Source organism: Falco punctatus, assembly GCF_963210335.1.
Source record: "Falco punctatus genome assembly, chromosome: 4".
Classification (NCBI taxonomy): domain Eukaryota; kingdom Metazoa; phylum Chordata; class Aves; order Falconiformes; family Falconidae; genus Falco; species Falco punctatus.
The window spans coordinates 34,429,188-34,452,980 of NC_137583.1; the positions used below are offsets into that span (position 1 = coordinate 34,429,188).

A 23,793-nucleotide genomic window follows, 5' to 3' on the forward strand; every position below is an offset into this window, starting at 1 on the left:
CACGCGCCGGTTAGCCGAAGGCGGGCGAGCGGCGGGCGCCGATTGGTTGCCGGCGGGTGGCGGCCGAGCGCCGATTGGTTGGTGCTGGGCGAGGCGGCGGTGCCGTCGTCCTTGCCCTGAGGAGAGGTGGCGGCCGCGGGTCCGGTCCCGTTCAGTGCGGCCCGGTGGGCGCCGCGGCCGCCGCCATGTTGTGCCACGGGGAGGGCCTGCTGAGCTCCCTCACGGCGCTGCTGGGAGCGGCGCTGGCGCTGAGCCGCAGCCCGGCGCTGGCCTGCCTGCTGACGGCCGGCCTCTACCTGGTGCTTCACCTCTTCAGCCTGGAGCCCGCCGCGCCTCAGAGCGCCCAGCGCGTCCTGCGGCCCCGCGGCACCGCCGCGCGCATCGCCCACCGCGGCGGCGCGCACGACGCGCCCGAGAACACGCTGGCGGCCATCCGACAGGTCAGCACGGCGGGGCCCCTCCCCGAGCGAGGCCCTCCTCCCCCGGCCCGGCCCGGCCCGGCCCGGCCCTCTGGGGGGCGCTGGGAGCGCGTCGGCCGCGCCCGGCCGCGGAGGGACTTGTCGGGCCAGGGGCGAGGTTGGCGCTGTGAGGTAAAGCTGGCAGGCGCTCCGCGGGGAGCGGGCGAGCCCCGGGAGCCTGCCCCCCCCCCGGACCTCTGGCGGCTGAGAGACTGAAATCGGTGGGCGGTAAAACAAGCCTGTGGGTTGTGTTTGATAATCTGCCTTTTCAGGAGGTACCAGGCCTCCGTCACCCTGAGTCTCTTCAGCGGCTCCCGACTGGCCGCAGGAGGCTGTGTGGCTTCAGCCCTTCATCCCTAAGCAGATTCGGGACAGTTTGATCAGATCTGAGCCTTGTGGAAGCTGTGTTTTACCCTCCCTGCTGATGGATATTTTAGCACTGTAGCAATAATGAAGCACTGTATTTTGCTGATGTATGTTGCAACACAATATAGAGTTGTCAGCAACTTAGTAATAGGGGGGTTTGCCTTTTAAGCCTTGAAGATCTGTAATGCAAATCCACAGTTACGGGGGAAAATCTGGAATAGTGAGATCTTCACTGGGTGCAGCCCTGCCATGAAACTGCTGCCTCATCTATGGAGCATCTGGTGCAGCCAGGGTTCAGAATCTGTTTCTGAGAATCATTTGAAATGGTGATTAGCAGCATTTAAAATGTAGTGTATTTGTGATGGTAGGATCTTGCTGCTTTGTTGGTTTCTTACCTTTGGTCGAGGTTTGTTCTGATAAATTCTGAAGCTACGCAATAGAGACCTTTACTTGGCTGATACCTCAAGAGTAACCTCTAGTGCATAACTGGCATTTGTCTTTCAGGTGCGTTAGCCCTTTTCACAGAAGGGCACTTGGCCTTCAGAACAATTCATTTGCTTGCGGTTCACTCAGTTGCTTTTCTGAGGAGTTACGGGGAAAGAGCTAGGGCAGGAGCAGGATGTATGAAATGTTCTAAGGCAACCCAACTTCTTATTGCTCTCTGATATGGGGATTCCTCAGATAGGAGCAGGGATTTGCCTACATATAGTATTTAGCACAAGCATGGTAAGTGGTGCTTCTGGGAAGTGTTGCACCTACTGCTTATGGTGGATCAGCTGTGCTGCACACTACTCTTAAAGGAAATACTGCACCTGTGTGCCATAAAAAATGGGATGATGGCTTTTCCTTGTGCAAGCAAAGACTTTATGCTCTGATGTTCTTGTCTGATTCTGGCTTCTAAGTGTTAATCTATAAATTATCTAAACTGTAGGCATTTGCTTCCCTTCTCTTAGAAAGTAAAACAACTTAAGAACTCTGGAGTTACTAGAGCAGAAGGAGAGAGAGTGGGATCCTCTTCTGCATTTTCATCCTGAAACAGTCCCCACCTGTGGAAACAGATTATATGCTTTCAATTGATCTACGAATGCTTCTCACAACTTGGATAAAACCTATTCTGTTCTGCAGCTCAAGCTTACTGGAAACAACATTAATATCTTACTATTTTTTACCAGAATACAAACTAATTAAGCTGTACCTATATTAAAATTATAAAGCTGTCTCTTCTGTTGTGTATGTGACTTTTTTTTTTTTTTTTTTTTAAGGCAGCTGAGAATGGAGCAACGGGTGTTGAGCTGGATCTTGAATTTACTGCAGATGGTGTTCCCATTCTAATGCATGATGAAACAGTAGAAAGGACAACTGATGGGTCTGGAAGATTGTGTGACTTGACTTTTGATGAAATTAGGAAGCTTAATCCATCTGCAAAACATAGGCTATGGTAAATTAACTATTGCTATTCTGAAACTACTGTTTCAACAGTGGAAAAAAACATTCTTGAAGAAAATTATTGAATTGCTCTATCACTGAAGGAAATTTTTTGTAAATTTAAAACTTAGTCCCATATGTTACTTCTCATTTTAATTTAGACGTGTCTGAGACTGTATCGTCTTACCCATCCTTGCAATGGGAACACTGAAGCAGAGTCAAGATAATTGGCTTTCAAGGACAAAATTCCTGGGCATCTAATGTGAAACAGGTTCATCTCTATATAAGCTTTGCCTAAACTGACTGCAGGACACAAAAAATATTGGGACTTTGATAGTATGTCAAAATTGGCTTGAGTAATTACTTCAAAAATTGATTTTATTCACATGTATTTCTTGACTGAGTTGGTCTCGGGGATTCTAAACATCAGGATTATACCTTTGAAAAGGAGCTAGACTGATTTCCTGGGTAGTCTTAGGTAGGAGTGATGACCCCAGTGGCAGATTAGGTCCTTTCCAGTGGTATACAGGAGAAAATATTTTTATACATTACTAAAATTTTGATAACAATGAAACTTCTACAGTATCTATCATAAGTGAATCCATTTTAGAGGAAGAACTTGTAGCATGTGCTCCTGAGACACTGCGTTAGGGTTTTCCAGACTTGTAAATGTACAACCCGTGAGTCTGTAGTACAAGTAGCGTCTTCCCCATCTGTTACTGGAAAGGTGATTGCCTGAACCACACAGCGAGAACTTCCACGTAGGCAGTTACTCCTGATCAGCTGTTGTTTGCTGTCACTTTATCAGGAAGAATTTATTGTAAGTGTGAAGCTGCTTCTCCTGCATCCTCAGCTTACCTTTTTTCTTCTGTCAAGATCTGCATTTCTGGCTCAGGGCTAGGGAGCGCAGTCAGACAGGATGAAGTGGGTGGGCAGGTGGGCAGCAGGTGGGACCGAATGCTTGTTTGTGGTAGTTGAGGAAGGAGATGAACTGAGGTTAGTGTTTCAGTGTGGGACATGGAGTCAGTGAGCGTCAGATTGGACCTTGGATTTGGAAGGATATAATTGTCTAGTGGGATTCTGGGGGAAAGAGAGAAGCGTGCATACCCCTCTACCTGTGCAGCCTTTTACTGGGTGAGAGCGCCACTGCTGCCATCGCTAGTGGTGCTTGATCCCACCTCTAATACTAGTGTATCAGCGAACTATGTTTACAAATCCCTATGGAACAGCTCTGTGTAGCTGGGGATATGTGTGCCCATGTGTATGCACATGTGTATTTTGACTGCTTTCCAGTGAGGAGCTCTCTGTTTCTACAGGAGCAAATTCCAAGGTGAAAAGGTGCCAACTCTGAGAGAAGCTGTTGTGGAGTCTATGCATCACAATCTCATTATCTACTTTGATGTCAAAGGCCATGCAAATCAGGTACCAATTGCTGTACTAAGGCACCTTCCTTCCCCCTTTCTTTGGGTTTCTAACCTGTTTTTCTGTTGGTCTCAAACTGGTACGTGTGGTACAGTCCCTTCTCTTCTATAGGTGGGACTGGGTCTGCTGTTTGTGTCAGCCAAAGCTGGGCTGCCAAAGCAAAGACTCTCATACCATTTCATTGTCCTGGGAAGCTGCAATTTAGAATTAGCATGAGGCTTGTGTGAGGAAGCAGGAAGCTTGTGGCTTGTGTGTGGAAGAACCAGGAAACAACAAAAGTGAATTCCCTGCCTGTGCTGAGGGGAGCTAGTATCTTATCTTCAGCTTCCAACTAGGGATCCCACTGGTCTATAATTGGCATTACTGAAAGCAGATAGAGATGAGTAATCATTAACATTTTATGCAAATTAGAATATTTTTTTCTTTAGTGTAGCAAAATATGGAAATTTATTTTTTCCCCTTGAACTAAACCCTAGGTAGTACTTCAGAATTTTATCCACAGTGTATTTAAGGGTATTTCAAACATTGAGAATGCCACTCGTTGCTGTAAACAGAATCATGAAAAGGACCTCTGCTGCAAAAAACAAAATGTCATTTCTGTGTTAATGGTGTAAACAAGATGCTGTTTTTCTTCTCCTCCCTTTCCATTTCAACCTTGCTACCCAAAACAGGGAAGTATTTTTAAAGGGGATTATTCTAAAATGTGTAAAGTAAATAAGAATGTATGTATAAATGTAACATTTGTGTCTATCTCTACTTGGCAGGCCGTTGATGCCCTGAAACAACTCTACCTGGAATTTCCACGTTTGTATAACAGCAGCATAGTCTGCTCTTTCATGCCAGATGTTGTTTATAAGGTGGGATTTCCTAAAAGTTCCTTCAGGATTTTTTTTATTTCTGTGTGGGAATTCCAGTAGGAGAGAAAACTCCCAGTTCCAAAGTACTTTTGGGTTGTTACAATTGCCAAGACTTTTAAAAACAAATGTAGCACAATGCATAATCTTATTACAGCACTCGTGCTCATTAGATGCACATGGGAATCCTCAGGAATTCCCTCTGTTCTGAAAGCTACGTAGAAAAAAAGTGTGTTGCTCTTACAGTTGGCATACAGCCAGGCATGTGTGCAAGGTACCTGTTAAATAAACCTCCTATTTTGATGTAAATACAGGCTTTTGTTAAATTTGTTTCCTAATTCTCATTGCCAAGTCAATTTACTGTGTATTTTATTCCATTGCCTGTTATGCGATTTTTTTTGAGCAGATGAGTTGCTTTTTTATGTTTTAAGGAAAAACCTGTAAAATAGCATAAAACTTTACAGTTACTGCTTGAGTTACAAAAGGATCTGGAGGGGAAGGGGAGAAGGATTCTGGCAGAGCTCCAAATGCAAGCTAGCACTTTGCATCTAACCTCTCCCAGTTCATACTTAATGCAGCTTGGCCTTTGTATGATGTAGTAATTTTTAATTTTTTATTACTTGCTGATCTTCCAGATGAGACAAGCTGACAGAAATGTTGTAACAGCACTAACACACAGGCCTTGGCAGCTGAGTCATTTTGGAGATGGGACACCCCGTTTCAATTCCTCCTGGAAACATTACTTGTATATGACGATGGATGTCGTTCTGGATTGGAGCCTACACAGTTTCTTGTGGCGACTGTGTGGGGTTTCAGCTTTCCTCATACAGAAGAATTTTGTTTCTCAGTAAGTGTCAAAGCTTGCTAATACATCAGGACATATTATATTCTATTATATATATATGCCTTTTATATATATATACACACACCATTCTATTAGTATATAACGGTGGAGTTAGCTTAGTATGCATTAGTATGTTCCATTTAATCTTGTGTAGGCTGTTTAGATAGGCTTTTCACCCTATGCTATTTATTGTTTTAAGCCTCTTTTTATCTGTATTTTTATCTTATGTTAGATCCTAAGTTTAATTGCGAAGTGAAAGAAAACTTGCTTTTGCCAGTTTACAGTAAGAAAACACAAAAAGATGACGTTGCAAAAGATTATGCACTGTCATTCTCTATGTGATAGCAACGTAAGACTAAAACTCAGTTTTAGCTTCAGCACTGTCTGCCTTAAATAGGGCAGGGTCAGGCTTCCTCTCACAGTGTCTTGGTTCCCTGCAGGGACTACGTGAGGCACTGGTCTTCCAAAGGAATTCAAGTGGTTGCCTGGACAGTGAACACATTTGCAGAAAAAAGCTACTATGAAAGCATCCTTGAATCCAGCTATATCACCGACAGCTTGGTGGAAGACTGTGATCCCCATTACTAAACCTTGAGCTTTGTAGACACCCCCCAACTCGCTAAACAAGCGATCTCACTTGGGCAGGGCTGAATTCACCATCGAGAGGGTATCCAGTAGTGTGGACAGGGCTGCTGACAATAGTTCTGGGAAAAGGAAGAGCAGTAGTTTACTTCTGTATGGTCGGATTTCAAATGCTGAAAACCCCTCAGCTGCAACACTGGACAAAGCTGAGGTGCAGCCATTCGCAGGGTGAGTAAACGGCACTGTAACATAAAAGGAGCAGATGTGACAAGCTCACGGGGCAATACCCCATGGCTGCTTTGTAATTCTCAGACTATTCCTTTGCTTTGTTTGAATCTTGATTGTGAAGTCATATCAACAATTTTTGGTGGCAAAATTTAAAATCGTACCTTAATTTTAGTAGTTTAAGCAGTCTGTTCTACAACTGTGTAATAATTTAAGGTTGACTTATGGCACCTTAAAAACTTCTACATTACATTCTTAAAATGGAACCTGAAAATAATGGTGCCAAAATACAGGGTGAGTAAATTTCCCTCCTAGTGCCTGGAAAGATGGCTCTGCTGCACCTTGACAAGGAGAAGAGCCAGCTTTCCATGTTCAGCATGAAGGCTATGGGAATTAATGAATAAAACTTGAGTATCTTCTTATCTTCCAGACTTATTAAAAGAAGCAAGGGAGGATAGAAGATTATTTCTTCTAATGACACAGCACATGAATGTATTTATTTTTAAAAGCAAGTTGTATATTGAGTGCTGGCAGTGGTAGAACAAATAGAGGTGAAATGGCTTTTTACTTTGTTTATTGTTTGCATAACTGAAGGGCACTCACAAGGATACGTGGAAAACTAATCCAGATTGAACTTGAAATCAAGAGGGCCTGCAGTTGCATTCAAGAATCAGATGATAGCTCACAGTAGGGTGTTCTTGACCAGCTGTGCAGCAGCAGGTTGGTATAAAACTTTCTCCAATGGGTGCTGGGTTTTTTTGCTTGTGCCCCAAGCTAAATGTAAGCACAAAGAAACAAGAGTAAGGAGGGAGATTTTCCTGTCAGGATGAATGACAAGAGCCTCTCCCGTTCATGTCACTCATCTGCCCTCCGCTGCAGAACCGACAAACCTCAGCCTCCTGGTGCCCACCGCACAGCACATGTATGTCACCTTTCCTGCTGTGCTCTGCAGCTGCTCCCTGAGCAGTGCTGGAGGAGGCAATGACCTGTGCTCTCAGGAGTCCGTGTTTGTTGCTGCTCACGTTGCTGGCACTGAGTCACTGTCCTCTGAGCAAAGGCTGAGCCCACAGTCAATATTCACAGCCAGACTCTACAGGGATACACCCAGAAAAACATAATAAAATTGAATCTGTGGTCTCGCATCGTGTGTAAAGTTTGTCCTTTTTTCTGTCCCTTTGGTGGCTGATTTTGGGTTGTCTTTAACTGAAATTACGAGCACGAGGAAAAGATCTGTTTCTTTCCTGAGGCATTTTTATGTCTAAAGCAACAAGGGAGGAATAAACCAGGTGTTAGTAGAAAATGGGCTAAAAAAAAAGGAAGTAAGTTATTGTGGCAAAGTTATGGCTCTGAATAAAAAGAAACTGCATCAAATGTCTTAAAGTCACCTATGATAAAAATCTCAATGGTATTGCTTCCAGTCTATCCTTCATTAGAAAAAATCTGTAAACTTTTTGTTACAAGCAGTGGTTTTACACAGATGAGTATTTTGTTAACTAATCACTCAAAAAAAGTTTGATAACTTCTAACACCAAAGCTGCTTTTGAGTGACTGTAATAAACTAAAAATGGCTTAGAAAAGTGAAAATGGAATAGAAGCTTCCTGTATTTCACACAAGTTACTCTGCAGCTATTATAACATCTCTCATTAAAAACAACTACATTTGATTTCCTTCCATTTTTATTTGACTAATACTTTGCTTTTGGTTTAGATCAGATAAAAGCAGCTTGAACAATATAACTGGTATGAAAATATTTTTAGACCAAAGCTTTTATTTACAATTAGGCACAAGTTTCCTTACATTTAGCAGAGGCCAAGTGACCATCTGTGGAGGGACCTTGACTGCACCGAGGCAAGGGCCAGTCCTGCGGGAAGGCTGACTAATGCCAGAATATCACACTTCAGAACCTAACCAAACACGCAGGATATTCCCTACCACAGTAATAAATTACAGTCGAGATGCACTGTGCCGTATGTTCTATTTTTTCTTCCATTTAGGGGTACAAAAGGTGTTTGAATGGCTCTAGCAGACATCAGTGCAAGCGAGTACTGCTTTCTGCAGAACGTCAGTCCGTGACTTAACCTTTATTAGTGGTTCTGCCCACTCACGGTCAGAAATCTTTGTCACCATCTTCGTCTTCCCGCTGAGCTGCTTCTCTAGCGCGCAGAGCGAGTGCCACGGCCTCAGACATGCCTGACCTGCTGCTGGGCTGGGATGGCTCTGCATCTGTTTTCCACAAAGGAAGTGGCGTTAACAGTGCTGATGTTGGTACAACTGCCCCCAGTAAGAAGCCCTGTGCTACTTAAGTGTCCCACTTGTCAACTATTTGGAAAAGTTACATGTTTGTGTAAACCAGGAATAGTTCAAGCTACCACACCGTTTCCATAGCTTTTCTTACTCCAGACACACCATGTCCTAGGCACTCTACATCATCAATAACCTCTTAGCTCCACACTAAGATGTTAAAAATCCCTCTAATGTGATGTAATATTCTTGCCTGTGCCTGCTGCTCCCGTAAGACGAAGTGCTCATTTGCCCAAAGAAACTCAACTCACTGGTACACAGGAGCTTGCAATCAGCCTTCAGAACCGCCACCAACAGCACAAGCTACCAATATGCACATCCTACAGAAAATGTTTATCCCAGAAACCCAGCCTTTTTGTTTCATCTTTATACAAGATGCTAAAATTCTGTGCCTCCTACACCAAGCTCTTACATACTGTCTTTGTCCTACGCCAAACATTTTTGCTGAGCTGAGCTTCTCAGAGCTGCTTTCTGTGTTTAGCATCTGTTGCTTACCTAGCGGGAAGCCAGTCCCCCTCAAGATCCCAGCAGCACGGGGATACTGAAAACAAAATTCACAAGTAGATTTAGACCGGTGTTTCCCTCGTTCCTGTTACATTGTATTTAAAGAGATGTCAGCTACCCGTAACAAAACGGCACTCTCCAGCCCTTAGGCAGGTTTGTGAGCATGAGTACTCCAACAGCTAGTCTGATTACATCTTTTTACCTGCTCAAATTAATCTTTAAGATTATTTCTATACACTTGGGATGACCTCTTTGTTCAACATACGCACACTGTCTGTATCATGCCCCAGGTTCTATATGGAGAAACCTAGCAAAGAGTTCCTTCTTTCGACCACCTCACCTCGCCATAGGGTGCATTTTCATGTCGTTCAGGTGCCCTCGTGGGGTAGCCTGGCACTGGCTGGCCAGGCTGCCTGTGCAGCTGGAACGAAGAGCTGCTCTGAAAGACAGTTTGTGCCGTTAGCAGTTCTGAGTCTTGGCTTCCAGTCATGACATGATCATTGCTACTCACACCCAAGGCTATCGCCCCTCCCTGAGGGAGGTGACTTCTCTACTAGCTCCACAATGAGATGATTCCGGCATCTCTTTTTGAAATGTAACCTTAACAACTACGAGTGTAGCCACATTTTGTGGGCTATCAAACCTTTCCCTCAGGAGTCCCACCTGTGACCCTGAAGATGGCCAGTTCTCTAGTGTTTAAAACCCCCCAGCACACAGAAAATGCCCAGTCACTTTAAGCTCCCCTTTTCACAGTCAATATTTACTTATATTATCACACATGTATTTATATTTATCAATATGAGTATAAATTCAATATATCCATACCAATATTTGCTTTTTTAAATTTGTATTACCACATTAATGATGGCCATTCATACAGGGGGGGTTGCTTTTTTGGGGGAGAAGGGAGGAGAGCCTAACAAACCTTTTTCTTCACCAGTATGTAGGTCAAAGAGTTTTCACTCAACCTAAACAAAAACACAGCACAGTGCCTATATGCACACATTTGAACACTAATTTGATGTCTCAGCAGGCAGGACTGACTGACAAAATAAATTCAAGTCTAAGTCGTTAGCTGTCTGTATTGAAGCAGTATGGGATTTAAAATGTGGTTAGGTCGAAGCACCCCGTTTTAGCTCAGCTGAAAAGATGGGGGGGAGGGGCACAAACCATAAACTCCAAAGGAAATCCAGAGTCAGGGGAGGAAGGCGGTCTCCTCCTTAGTCCAGGCAAGGTTCAAGTGTGGCCAAACCCTTTAGCAACCATCACTGCACACCTAGATTAGGAATGTTTTTTTGCAGTTTCATAATCATAAATGATGTCTAGTGAGGGTACAGACTTCTCTGTATCTTTCCCAGGCTCAATTCCAGTTTGGAACAAATAGGGAACTTCCATGGTATCCTTTTTTTATCTGGAGTTAACTAGCAGTCAATCAATTTAGGTGAAGCTTTAAATGCAGACATATCCCAAAATGGCAGCCTATTTGCAAGGCTGGAAGAACCCCACGAAATGGTACCAAGCACATAATTGAAACAGTAACATCTGGAACTACCAAACTGACCTGCTGGCCTTGTCCTCTTGCCACAGATGTGATTTGATTTGCCCTTTGCAGCACCCGTAGTTTTTCAAGTAAAAATATTTTGTCTTTCCCTTCCTATGGTCAAGACATATTTGATCATTAGCTGGAATAGACTAAACATCCTTGAGAAGATCAAGGCCTATAAGTAAACATTAACCAGAATAATCATTAAAATTCCTTTTATTCTGAAATAATCTGTCTAGAGAAGGAGCTGCAGCAGCACAGCTTGAAGATATAATTATTTGGCAACAACTCGATTTGTGAGTTAAGTTTCCCTGCAATTCCCATGGGGGAAGGCTCCCACCCTCCCTTGTATTGTCACAGAAAAAGCAGATTACAGCTCTACAATAGCAGGATGAGACAATCAACAAGGAAGCCAAATTAAAAAATATAAAATAAAGCTGAAAGTCAAACTTACATTAATAATTTGTTTACGTAAAAGTTTGGTCATGGTCTTTCTTCCTTCTATTATTTGCCAGTAAAGATAAGTAATAATTCTAAAAAAAAAAAAACCAAAACACAAAGTCCAACATAAGAGCACTTGTACCCATGAGTATTCTTCCTAGTCATTGTGTAAACAGAAAGTTATCTTGTTTATTTCATCCATTAAATCTATATGTACACATATCTATACATGCATATATATATACACACACACACGTATTAAAAAAAAGTATACATACAATTACAAACGGAATGGCAAACCCATGAAATTACTTCAAACATTCTCTTGGAAAAGACCCAAAGATTTATGGACTTGTATTCAAGGCGAGAGGTCCAAGTCAAGTCAGTCAACAATACAAGGTGCGTTCCTGATAACAAACAGGAACCTCATGCTCTTACCCAACTTTGCGTCATTTGCTTAGACACATGCCTGGACCTTAAATCACAACGCAGAACAGTTACTGCTTCCAGGCCAACCCTGCTCCCACTAGAATGGATGGGATCCTGTTTTATGAGAACAGGTTTGGACTCTTAGGTGTGCACGATGCATGCCAGAAACATCAAGCACACAGCTACAACATCAAACCCTACCAGTGGGCTCGTTGCCTAACATGCACAGGCTGGTTTTGCCAAAATAATTTACTTCAGCCAGTGGGACAGTATGCAAATTTACCTGAGATTAGCTGGAAGCAGGCTGCAACCTACGTATTAGCAGCTCCCCATATGATCTGCTCAATTTAACATGCTGCTTGTACACTACCATGCTCTTCCACCGCAGTGCCCCTGCGGTAGTTCAGCTATTCTTTACATGGTATCATCTCCACTAATGACTCCACTGATGAGAAATGGTCAGAAAAGACAAAGCAACCACCTCCCAAACATCTGCTTTTTATATCGCTCAGGGTTCTAGTATACATCTGGCCTGTATTGCCTGTGCTTGTGAAAGCTTGCTCTTTCTCTACTGATTTGTTCTCCTCTGGGAAAGAAAAACACAAAAGGGAAAAAAAAAAACACCGACAAAGGAGAGGAAAAAAAAAAACGCCCAAAGAAAAAAAAAAAAAGGCAATCTATCCTGCCAACTGTACACATCATGTTCCCTTGTGCTGACATTCCCAAAGCTAAGAGTGCCAGTGGTAATAAGATCTGGAGCTTGGGCAGCACTAAACTAGAAATATTCAATTAAAAGCAGTGTATCTTAGGGTTAGCATGAAGCTGGTTGTAAAGAGCTTTAGCATCCTAACATAAAAGGAATAGGTTTTATAAATTCTTTTTGTACTTCAAATACACATATTTCTAATATATTAACCATTTCTGATGCTTTAAAATGCACTTTGCAATTATTTTTTTTTAAACTGCTGTGCCACAGCCAGTTTTTTTCACTTCAGGTCCTTTTCCAGAGCTTTTCATTAGCAGGTACTTACAGAATAATAACAGAGAGGATGAAGAAGAAAAGTTCACTTGTAATTAAGTTATGGTAGATCCACACTACCCATTTGGAGGCAGTGTAATTTTCCAGTATTTTTATCCACTCAGAGACTGCAGCATACATAGAAGACAAACCTCGGAAAGGACCACATCCTTCTGAAGGTTTTAATCTGAAATAGTGAGAAAATAGCTACTTAAAGCTTCATATATTAGCCCGTCATTTACTTGACATTGTGATTTTGTACATCAAGATGCTTGTTAGTTTGCTATCGCCCTCTGCTCTCTTTGGACTCTTAGGAAACATCCATGATCTACATTTGATTTTTAACTTGGGTCACTCTCCGGCCATTAAAATGCCCACCCCAGACTGCACAGTGAGAGGCAAGAGGCCCCGCTGCAACGGAGCTGTACCAAGCCCTGTGAACACCATCTTGACCTAAACGTAACAAGTCAATCACTGTAGTGCAAGCTACAGCAAATTGAAAAATCTGAATTTTCAAAGTTTCACCACAGGTGCTTAATGGAACCATCATTTCACCTTGCCTTTAAGGATGCGAGTGACTACAGATTTCAGTAACAACACGATGTGCTGAAGTAAGGCAAGAATCAACTTTTTCAGGTAGACTGAAATAGGGAAGTGGTGTTTGCTTTGAATCTGAACGACCCCAGTCTGAAATTCCCACTTGCCACCTGGAAATGTTTGCTCTGACATTTTCATCCACCTGGTTTCACGTGTAGCCACCTGCCTCATTAAATATTGAAATCATGTGGCTGAGAATTGCCAAGAAAAAGAAAAGGGGTATCTATGTTGCCCTTCTTACTGGGACCAGACTTAAGACACACATGAACAAAGCAGCTTTAAAATACTGGTAACAACAGAGATGCATTATTGCAGAGGTTAGCACTCCCTGCAAAAACAGCCTTTGAAATTCATAAATAATCCAGAAGTGACCTCAACTGAGTTTTTCCAGGTGTTTCTCCACTGCAGATCCAGCGTGCCCTATAACAAATAAGTCCAGGAACTAGGACTAGGTCACAGACTTTTAAGAAGGAAAAGTAAAATTTGCTGTGAGATTTAAATCGGAACCTAAAATTTGAAAGCAACTTTGTTTCTCTTCCCACTTAGGACAAGTTACTGCATTAACCACATTCTTGCAACCTCCCTGAGCATATCTTGCTTTCAGAACACAGCACATCTCATTAACATCTGAAACCTTCCATTAGAAATTAATACAGCTTTTTCTATAGAAAAACGCAGATTCCTCTGCCTGGTACCAGGTCACACAGCATAACATAGTAAGCTTGAATGCCAGTGATCCTCCATACCTCCAGACAGTGACTCCAATGACAGACAGGACTCCAAGGAAGGAAGGGAAAAACAGTAGGAACATGAAGGATGTTGTCATTTGAGCAGTTCTCCAGACTTTGCGAGGGGGTTGGCAATTCATCATCAGACTGACCTTTACAGAGATGAAAGGCAAACGGACTCTTGGAATGGTGTTACCGGTGCCACTTCAACTTGGTTTAAGTCAATCTCACTGAAATTGCTGGTGGCAAGTGCTGGAATAGCATCTATCAAAAGCTTCCAAGAAATTCTTTTATATCAATTTGATAGATACACTGTAGTTTTGGAAAACTCCAAGAATCTTTAAATAGTAAGAGGCAAAATGAGGTTCTGAAAGGTTCTTCAGGACTTTATTGTAGTTTCCTTTTGTAGCATACCCAAAACCAGAGTTCAGGGAAGTCTGAATCAATTTTCCTAGCTATAGCTTTGTTCTTCTACATTATACACTACAAACTGTTCTATGACCCACCAACCAGTCATACTACTGAGACAAAGAATTTTGAAAAGAAATTTCCACCATGATCTTCAGCTGAATCACCCTGCTTACACTCAGATAACTTGGGCAGGGGTGTTGCTGGGGGATGCGTGGGAAGCCAAAGTCACAGCCACAAGCTGAGTGACTATGCTGACATATGCACTTGTACACCTTTAATTCCCCAGCCTTTAATTTTACTCGTTTATTCTCTCCCCTCTCTATCTGTCCTCTTAATCCCTCTATAACTCTTCCACACACACCCAGCCCTCAAGTTTCACAGGTTTGCAATTCAAGGGTGTGCATCTAAATTGTGTTCCTTTAAAGCAAACGCCACAGCCCAAAACGCAATCAACAAAACTGCTCCCCTAAATGCAAAACTCCACAAGCCTCCAGACAAAACTGCACTTTAACACAAAAAATTCTGCCCAGATTTCAAATGGTGTTAGTTTATGGTGATTACATATAAAGTTTGTTACCTTTTTCACATAAAATACTATAGAAAGTGATATCATCTGAATACCAGGCAGCAGAGGTGAGAAGAGGATACCGATCCTACAAGAAAGGATTTGTAAGAGTTGTAAGTTACAGCTTCACTATTCACTCACAGCTCTCAGTGCACTGAAAGCCAAAAATATCACACTAACTTCATATACAGTTAGTATTTGGTTATTTGGAAATGTAATTATATTAACACTGACCCTGTAATAGTAAGTCAGCCTTTAAAAACGTGCAACTTCAAACATACATGTACACATCTGCAAAACTCTTAGAATTGCAGTAACTCATTCTTAGAAATAAGGTTATCTTTTCCAGGGTTTAATATTGAGACTATTTCAACAGGAACACCATTCCCGTGGGGAAGCAAACAAAACCCTGGGATGTTCCTTTTACAGGTTTCTCCCAGACCAGGTAGCCACAGGGTAAACTATTGACTAAAGTTATTGTTATTAACTGCATAATTACAAAGAGAACTGGCAAGTCACAATCCTTACAAAAGTACTTAATGTGTCATCTCTCCCAGGCATTTATCCTGTTCTTTTTCCCATGATAGGAAACACTCAGAAGTATCAGAATAAGAATGTCCCATGGTTCTTCAAATTGCAAACGAAGTTTTGGCTGTAAATTTAACACTTACCAGGTCAAAGTCTGTGCATAGATCAAATCTAAAACATTTCGTCCAATATCAAATTCTGGTAGCCCCAGGCTCACACAGACCGTCGTTCCAATAATTCTGGAGAGGGGGAAAAAAATCCCAACCAAAACCAAACCACAGCACATTAGAATTTCTTAAGTGATAAAAGCCTTTGTATAAAATCTTTACAAATGACCTCCTGAATACAAGCATCAATGACAAATTATTTAGGGCCTGCATTAACCACACGTCATGCAAAGCAGCCACAGCTTGTTGAATAGACAGCACATCAGAACTGAAACAGAATTTGAGAATTTGGCACAAGCAGATTCCCATAGCACACAAAGCAGCATTGAAATAAGACCCAAGATATTTTTAATGCAACTAAAAAAAAAATAAATGTTTAACTATATCAAAAAAGTGTGTTTATTCTTCAACAGTAGAAATGGCAAGTTCCCTCAGCACAAAACTGTAACAGCTTTTCAGTTCCTGGGTCCTGAGAATTTTCAGCCTCAACCAAAAAACTGAATATTGTAGATTGATACTCTTAATATATCCTAGAGTATATCCGACTTCAAACTAACCGAGGTTGCAAGTAGTTGAGACATACACAGGTAACCAAGTACTCAGAGGATTCCTAAGGAGGCCAAACAATTCCTTTTTATCACCTCATTTTTCCTGAGCTGGGGAGATACAGTTTCTGCTTCTTGTAGTAACAACAATAAAGATTTTGGTCTTGAATATATAAAATATCCCATCTCGCCCTGAATACAGGTCTCGGTACCACCTTTTCAGCTGCATCATCAACAGCATTTCAGGGGGGTTCTCTGAATATATACAAATAAATGTGAGCAACTGTATTTCTAATCTTTCACAGCTGTAAGTCTGGTGCTTTTGCACAACTTAGCAGAGGACATTCATCACAGCTGACACTGCAGTTTCAGTAGTGACTGCTGGGAGGCGGTTTCCTATCTGAACAGAACCAGAACAGAAAGAGGGTTAAAGTGCACTTGAAAGAGCTGTGGAGGGAAAGTCTCCAAGGGCTTCTCAATGTTGTTTTGTGTTAATTGAATATGAAGTCCTACCTTGTAAGCCAATCTCATTCACATCATGGGCAAAGAGCAAACAATGGATCTCCTGCACAAGTATAGCCAGGAACCCTAAATGCTCTGTAGAGCTGGCAAGCACTGAAATACTCGACTGCCGTAAGTCATAAATAACATTTGGCAATAGGAAGGTACACACAGCAGATGTCAAAAGTAAAGGACTTTTGGCTTACATGTGTAGCTGTATTCATATTCAGTTAAAAATACTTTCTCACCATGCTGCAGAGTCTACACTACATCCTTAATAATACTGATTAAAATAACATTTTAAGCTTGTGTGCACTCTGTAGAGTGACATAACTAAGAGGAAAAAAGTTACAGGGGGACATACCAAGGAAAGTCAGCAGTGTGCCTCTGCAGATGCAGAAAAGTTTCTGCTTGAGACACTTGGGGTTTTGTTACCCTAATCAGGAGATCCACAGGAGTACAATGTGGCTTCCCCCCTGCCTGTGCTTCCATCTCTAAAGGAAAAAAGGACACATTGGGAGAGCAGGGTGGTAGACACTCTGACCTCCTAAGGAGGAGCTGCAATATACACAAGCCATGTACCCAGAGACTAGACCAAGCCTGGTAAAGAAAACCAAGGAAGCTTCAGTGGTGCCACAGCCATGCTTCTGTTGGACTGCTTTTCCCACACTGGAAAAAAAGACCACATCTTTGGTGTCTTTGCTTAGTGAATAAAAACAAGATTTAAAAAGTAGCACTCACCTTCGTAAAAACTCTCCAAAGAAAGAGCCAAGCAAACAAAATGCAAAGTCAACTAGAACAAGACGATAGATATCTTGGCCAACCAAGGTTTCCCAGCACTTTAAGAAGTAGAAGGAAAAAAAAAAAAAAAAAGAATATATATCTAGAAACCAAAAATCATGTGATTCTAACATTGTTCCCAAATGCCTGAGCATCAGAAACGTGGGCTACAGATCAAGGATTTGCTAACAGCCTGACTAATTATAGTTGACCTCTCATTGAGCAATGCTGCAAACCAGCTGAAACCCAAGTTGGGTGACTAATTTTCTCCTACAGTTCACTTCTTTAAAGATGGTAATACTTAAAAAAAAAAAAGAAACCACAACTTTGGGGTGGCAAATTCAGCTTTCCAAGATACTATATGGACTTGACTTTGCTGGAGCAAGGTTCTTATCAAAGTGGTTCCTAACCTGGCATTGTCAGTGAAAGATTTGTACTTTTGAGACTTTACCTGTGACTCCGATGTAGCCACAATGTTAAGCCAGTAGTAGCACAGTATTCCAACAATCGATATTTTCAGGATGATATTTCTAAAAAGAAAAAGTAACAGTAACTGCACTGATAAACTCACTGAAGGGAATGATGGCAGGGTGACTGTTGGTTACACTTCATTACCTCTTCTTATAACAACAATAGCACTGCAGAGTGCCAAGACTAACAGGAACTCTCCTCAGAGCTGGGGTGCAGCATTATTCTATTGTCCTGGCAGAAGGGGAGCTGGACATGACAACCTTGGCATAAGCCTCAGCTACACAGGCTGGGGGTTGGGTGGGTAGGCTCTACAGGGGAGGAAGGTCTGAGGGGCACCAGGGGTTACATGGTGTTAATGCCAGGCATCTGTATCAAAGTAAGACCTCCCTCACTCCTCTCTCCCCTTCCTTTCCCTGGGAGGCCAATGGCCCCTGGGGCCATGCAGGGAAGCTACAAACAAAACCAATCCCAGAGTCACAGTGTGCCTAATTGAGAGGGAAACCATACCCCATTCTCATGCAGAGATGTAACACTCCAGAAGACTCACAGAAGACAAATTAAACATGGAGGGAAGAGCGTACAGAAACCTTTGGAGGTGGTGAATTCTCCTCCATAACTCCCTACTGCCCGATACACCATCTAGACACAGGTTATTGTCAAAGAGTCAGACAACTCCAGGCAAAAAGCACAGAGGGGGTAGCAATAAATACCTGGTAATAGCGATGTATATCTGGTATCCAGGAGTCTGAAATCTCTCCAGGTGTCCAAGCCACGAGTAGAAGAACGGGATGAATGCGTTGAGGAGAGATACAACAACAGGTAGCACCAACATGGCAGCTTGGCCCTCTAGGTCATTTTTATGCCCTTTCACAAACAGCTTGGGGTGGGGCAGGGAAGAAAAAATAAAAAATCAACCGAACAACCCTAACTCAGAACCTTAATCAAAATGCTGCCTCAGGTTGTGTCCACAAGGAAGACACCTGACACACCTCCCCTGTATGTTCCCATCATGTTTTATGGGCCCATGTCCAGCAGCACAGTGACCCCCTTCCCCTTTCCCCACATTACACAGGATCAGGGGTGGGAGCCCCAGCTTAAATGCAGCTCCCAGGCAAAGGAGGGGCAGGCCTGGCTGAGGCTTCTTCTTGCTGTTTCTTTCAAGGTCACTGGCTGCACTATCACTACAGTACCCTTGAGCCCAGGCAAGCAGCTGCTGGGGTGAGAGGGGGAGACTTCCTCAGACCCCTCAGGTCCTATGCTCTTGCCACAGCCCCCCGTGGTGCAAGCCTTTGCAAACCAGCTTTTTAGGTACAGCAGAATTCGTGTTTGCGTTAGCAGAAACAACAGGTATGCTTTCCTACAGTCCTAGTAGTGAACAGATCACTGCTTGCACTCATTGTAAGATATCCATGTGGAAAAACAGATCTCAAAAAAGAGACTGCAAAATCTGTCCTTACCTTTAAGTTATTAATGGAAAGGAAGTAAACACCAGCACAAGCAGCTACTGCTGTTCCCAGGGAAGCAACCCAAGAAACAAGATGAATAACAATACGCTCAACTCTCTCTGTTACAGAAAAATATAGAACTTCTTGGTTTACTTCAGTGAGGCCTTCCTGCAAGGAAACAATTCTTAATGATAAATTCCTTGGTCAGCATAAAGCAAAACTTGTTTCAAGTAACTACTTGACAGACTGAATGGAAGATTATTTCTCTAGAAGATGAGCAGAGTAATACCCTGGGAACATTTAATGGACAACTTTGCGTTCTATCCTCAAAGTCTTTTCTCTTGACAGTAACACTTTATTTCACAGATAATATTACAAGCCTGCCTTTGGTTTATAAAATGGTTAAATAGTAGGAAGGAAACACAGAATAAATGCTCTGTTTGGCAAATATTTAATAGTCACAGAGATTCACTCATTCAGTAGAACAGAAGCACACAAATATTTACGTATAGCTTAAAGAGAAAAGAAAAACAAGTAGCTAAGCCAACTCCAGGAGTTCAAACCAAATCAAACTTAACAGACAGTTAGCCTTGAGTTTACTAGGAACAGGACTAGCTAACTAACTCCTTGAGTCACTCTGCCAGAGACCTGTATGTACATACACAAATAAGTCCCTGACAGAGTGACTCAGACATGCTAGTTTTGTACCTTTATACCTTTTCATACCTCCGGTGTGTTTTGTACCTTTATTTGTGTGCCGAGATTCTTTTGTTTCAGCTTCACGGCTTTTTCATTAGTTATATTGAAGTCCCAAGTGCAGAGAAGTTTGCTAGCATTTCCAGAGTATGTCTGAGGGTTAATGAAGTTCCTGCAGAAGGATTTTGCCATGCTGCAATGAAAATTAAATTTGTGAGATGCATAATGGGGAAATAGATCAAGTTATACAGCAGGGCAAGAAGGGAGATTTGTCAGTTTTTCTATCATGTCCCAAGGCTACTGGACCTATGTCATAAAACCATTTAGGTTGGAGAAGACCTTTGAGATCATCAAGTCCAACCTTTAACCCAGGACCACCAAGTCCATATGTCAGAGCATATCACATAAGACAACATGGAAAATAAACTTAATTGTAAGAAACAACTCTCACATTTCCTTCTGCTACTTGTCGCTGCCAATCTTTACATCTGGAAGGTCACATCAATACCAGAAGATAAGTGGGATCATGTTATTCATCAGTTTGAACTGGGATTCTCTGCATGTCCCCTACTATTTTGCAGCTATTCTTCATTTTTCTAATAGAGGTTTGATTTCTAAAGACTGTATTTTGAGGAGAAACTTCTATTTAAACTCTAAACCGGGAAATAAGGACTTACAGAAACATACTCGGGTAATTATTACTGCCAATTATTGACAGGGTGGGGGTCTTTGATGTTGTTGTTTTGTTCCCCCTCCCCCCCTCAATATAAGTGAAGTAAGAATATATTGTTATTTTACCTGAACAATAAGATAAGAAAACAGATGACAAAATATATTCCAACAGTGAAAATATAGGCCAGCTGCATGTTGTAAGGTGGACCGTTCTCTATTTTACTTATTGTAGCATTGGTATAAAAGCCATAGTAGAGTACTGTTTGTTGAAAATAACCCTGAAAAGATAGCAAATATTCTGAATGACGTGCATATCACCTGTATATGGTGGAAAGTATCATCATCTGAAGTCAAATTAATGGAAGTGAGAGCTGTCCCGTTCCCTACTGTGAAATCACAGGTGTGATTAAATTTCTAAATATCAGGCTCTTTGTTTTCCTTCTATCAGCTCAAATCTTTCAGTTTTGAGAGCTTCTAGAGATATATAAATTACTTTCATTCTTGGTAAGATTCATGTGGGATGGTCACAAGCATTCAACACCTTTGCAGAATTTGATCTTGTCTGAAAATTCCTGAAGAACGAAACGCTTAATTGCTTCTTTCTTAGGAACAAAGTTCTGTACTGACAAATTGTATCAACTATGAAGGAAACGGGAAGGAAGCATATGGCATTCAACATTAGCTACTACATTACAGCTGAACTCCTGCAATGGTGACTGCACTTTGCAAAGTTAAACAGCACTACAAAACACAGCACTTTAAAAGCAATTTTAGAAAGAAAAGGCTGACACCTTTCCACTTTAAAAAGATCTCAACTAAGCATTAGTAAGAGCAGAATTTTGTTTATTAACTAGAGAAATCCTTTAACAACAATAAAATTGACAGACTTTTTTACAGCAAAGCCAGAAAACAAAAGTGAAAAAATGAGTAAGTCATCTTCTCAGATCACTTAGTTGCTGAATACTAGTAGAGTTAAAATCTTCCTGTTTAAAAACAGCCTGGGACTTTATTCCCTCAATATAAAGATCTCCACACAACAAAAAGATCCTCCTGTTTCCAGGCCACACTGAGTTCAGTGGGTTGCCACAGAAAGATCTGTGTGCTCCTTGGAAGAATAAAGCTTTGGAAAGGAGCAAAATTCACAGGATCACATATGGAAATCTGCACTGTATTTTCAGAGGAAAATTAACATGGGAAAAATGTTCTGCTGAAGACTACTGTGGCTATCTCTGGAATACCTGGCTTTCTTTGTGTTTCTTCTACTGTGTTCTGAAAGTGATGAAAGCCTTGAAATACTGCTGAACACAGCAATCACTAAGCGAGACAAACGCATCGGAATGAGTTCCATTCATCTCACTCTGAGCCAACGTTTGTTGCAGCTTCTTTTTCAAATACATACTAAATATTGTTTCAAGTGACATAAAAATCTAGTTCCACCTCTTAATAATAAATACTTTTTACTCTATCGTGAGTTTCTAAAGCAGATCTGCTGCATACAGTACTAACACAAATGTCTTGTTACATACTTACAGCTCCAGTGAAGAGCTCCAGACCCGTGAAGGAAAGGTTATTTGGTTCTGCTGCAAAAAACTGAGGAATTATGATGAAACTGAAGTTTATGAGGAATGAGAACATGTTGAAAGTTAGCAGCCACTTCAAGAAAATAAAATAAGAAAGAACACTTGTTCCAAACTTGGCACCAATGATCTTCAGAGTCTTGTGCCGTAACTGCAGTAAGTGAGAATATTCTGACAAGCTATTTCCAAATCGCCGAAACAACTGAAGTACAAAAAAGGAGAGAGACATGAATCTCAGCGAGCAGTCTTAAACACGACTCAAATTCACACAGTAAAGCCTCACATTTTTTTACATTTCCATGTTGGTAGTAAGAACAGACTTCCCCCACTACATGCACCATAAGATGCTTAACTGGTATTCCTAAGTGCTACCATAATGCAAGTCATTATTAAGGAACACTGCAGCAATTAATTAGTTCTTTGGTAGGTAACATAAAGCAACATACCAGATACCTGTGGAGACACCAATAACATTACAGCTAAAGTGGTTTACTGTACTGTGACTGACAGAAGCTTCTGACACTTACCACTGCTGTTCCCTGCAGACACTGTGTACAGCGGGAAAGCCGAGTACTGTGGTGCCTTGTCTTTTTTGTTATTTCTTTAAGAACTTTATTTCTGCGGAAAAGCAGGGCAAGGGGTGACAAGCATTATAGTATGGGTTGTCATTAAAACCAGAAACCAAAGAAGATGCTGCAAATACAGTTTCACACATGTGCACATGAACAGAGTTAATAAAACATGGAGATGTTCTGCTGGTTCTTTTTCTATCAGCTGATACCATGGCTGTTTTCCATGCTATGACAGCATGTTCTAACCTCTCCACTCACTCACTCTGGGAACAAAATTTAAACATATTCTGCGAGGAGACAAAAGGGTGGTTGAGACCATGTGGTCTCTTCTCCATTTTCAATGGCCAACATCCAAGTTTCCTTTGAAAAGAAATCGCAAGTCATCATTCATAATCAAATCTCAAGGCCTTGACATTCTGTTTTATATTACCATGGAAGATTCCTCTCATCCAGAGAAAGGACAATGAACCATCTTTAAATTATTTTCCCTTGCAAGATGTTAACTTTTAAAAAGTACATTTAAAAGTACTTTCAGTTCTTCCAAAGTGACAAACCAAAGCCAAGCAGATGGCAAACACCCATACTTGATAGCTAGATGTTGAAAGTATACTGTTTGTAACACTTAACAGATAAAATCTTATTTTTACCTGATCTCTCTCTTTTTTTTCATGGTTTCTGGCATCTTCTGAATTGCTTTAATCCTTTCACTACTGGACATACTTGCAAGATTTCCAACTAAATCTTTCTCTGCATAAAACACATGAAAAATCTAAATGTTGGCATAATAATACAGTAATTCTTATACAACATTTGAAATGGATATAACAACATTCTGCATTTTCACTGCTACCAATGTGTGGCAAGTTCCAAGACTTAGTAATACTCCCCAGAATATCCTCAGCTCCATCAGTACTCCAATACGGATGTAAGTAAGTAGTACAATACTGAAAGTTAAAAAATGAACTATCACTTGTGTGATGGTTGTTTAATGTTCATACAAAAGCTGCAATATAAAGGAAAACAAAATACTGGCAAACTCCAAGATTCTGGTCTATTGCTTGATCTGTTTGATAGTTACATTTCTATCATGCTACACATTGACTTGAAAGCTAAACCCTTATTTAT

General features: G+C 41.5%; 2 protein-coding genes across 11 annotated transcripts in view; one reads left to right on the top strand and one right to left on the bottom strand.

The window, feature by feature from the left end:
* Window positions 1-15: 15 nt before the first annotated feature.
* GDE1 (glycerophosphodiester phosphodiesterase 1) lies at window positions 16-7,840 on the top strand. 4 transcript variants are annotated; one of them, XR_013927986.1, is made up of 7 exons: window positions 65-440; window positions 2,087-2,262; window positions 3,566-3,671; window positions 4,436-4,528; window positions 5,161-5,372; window positions 5,810-7,189; window positions 7,234-7,840. XR_013927986.1 is itself a non-coding variant. In XM_080386694.1 (6 exons), the coding sequence occupies exons 2-6, from the start codon at window positions 2,156-2,158 to the stop codon at window positions 5,955-5,957; spliced, it is 666 nt and encodes a 221-aa protein (XP_080242820.1). In that variant the 5' UTR covers window positions 16-440; window positions 2,091-2,155; the 3' UTR covers window positions 5,958-7,840. The 4 variants fall into 4 exon arrangements, 3 of the variants coding, with proteins under 3 accessions (XP_080242820.1, XP_080242819.1, XP_080242821.1); XM_080386694.1 differs by having other exon boundaries at window positions 16-440; window positions 2,091-2,262; window positions 5,810-7,840; XM_080386693.1 differs by having other exon boundaries at window positions 5,810-7,840.
* Window positions 7,841-8,135: 295 nt separating this feature from the next.
* TMC5 (transmembrane channel like 5) overlaps window positions 8,136-23,793 on the bottom strand; it is a 31,117-nt gene continuing 15,459 nt past the window's right edge. For 3 of the 7 annotated variants that reach the window (XM_080386668.1, XM_080386667.1, XM_080386669.1), the window contains exons 6-22: window positions 23,316-23,415; window positions 22,624-22,714; window positions 22,050-22,298; window positions 20,646-20,797; window positions 19,896-20,040; window positions 19,164-19,319; window positions 18,417-18,583; window positions 17,687-17,765; window positions 17,197-17,294; window positions 15,386-15,481; window positions 14,727-14,802; window positions 13,757-13,890; window positions 12,427-12,600; window positions 10,980-11,058; window positions 10,544-10,636; window positions 9,323-9,421; window positions 8,369-9,019 (exon numbers count right to left, since the gene is read on the bottom strand). In XM_080386668.1, coding sequence (XP_080242794.1) covers window positions 8,750-9,019; window positions 9,323-9,421; window positions 10,544-10,636; window positions 10,980-11,058; window positions 12,427-12,600; window positions 13,757-13,890; window positions 14,727-14,802; window positions 15,386-15,481; window positions 17,197-17,294; window positions 17,687-17,765; window positions 18,417-18,583; window positions 19,164-19,319; window positions 19,896-20,040; window positions 20,646-20,797; window positions 22,050-22,298; window positions 22,624-22,714; window positions 23,316-23,415 — 2,258 coding nt within the window. In that variant the 3' untranslated portion in view covers window positions 8,369-8,749. Of the gene's footprint in view, window positions 9,020-9,322; window positions 9,422-10,543; window positions 10,637-10,979; window positions 11,059-12,426; window positions 12,601-13,756; window positions 13,891-14,726; window positions 14,803-15,385; window positions 15,482-17,196; window positions 17,295-17,686; window positions 17,766-18,416; window positions 18,584-19,163; window positions 19,320-19,895; window positions 20,041-20,645; window positions 20,798-22,049; window positions 22,299-22,623; window positions 22,715-23,315; window positions 23,416-23,793 lie in introns of all 7 variants that reach the window. The other 4 variants (XM_080386671.1, XM_080386672.1, XM_080386670.1 and 1 more) reach the window with 4 other exon arrangements.

Coding starts and splice junctions, on each gene's coding strand:
- GDE1 (XM_080386693.1), top strand. CDS start 186: ATGTTGTGCCACGGGGAGGGCCTGCTGAGCTCCCTCACGGCGCTGCTG. Junction 441..2,086: donor CGCTGGCGGCCATCCGACAG/GTCAGCACGGCG, acceptor TTTTTTTTTAAG/GCAGCTGAGAATGGAGCAAC. Junction 3,672..4,435: donor TCAAAGGCCATGCAAATCAG/GTACCAATTGCT, acceptor TCTACTTGGCAG/GCCGTTGATGCCCTGAAACA.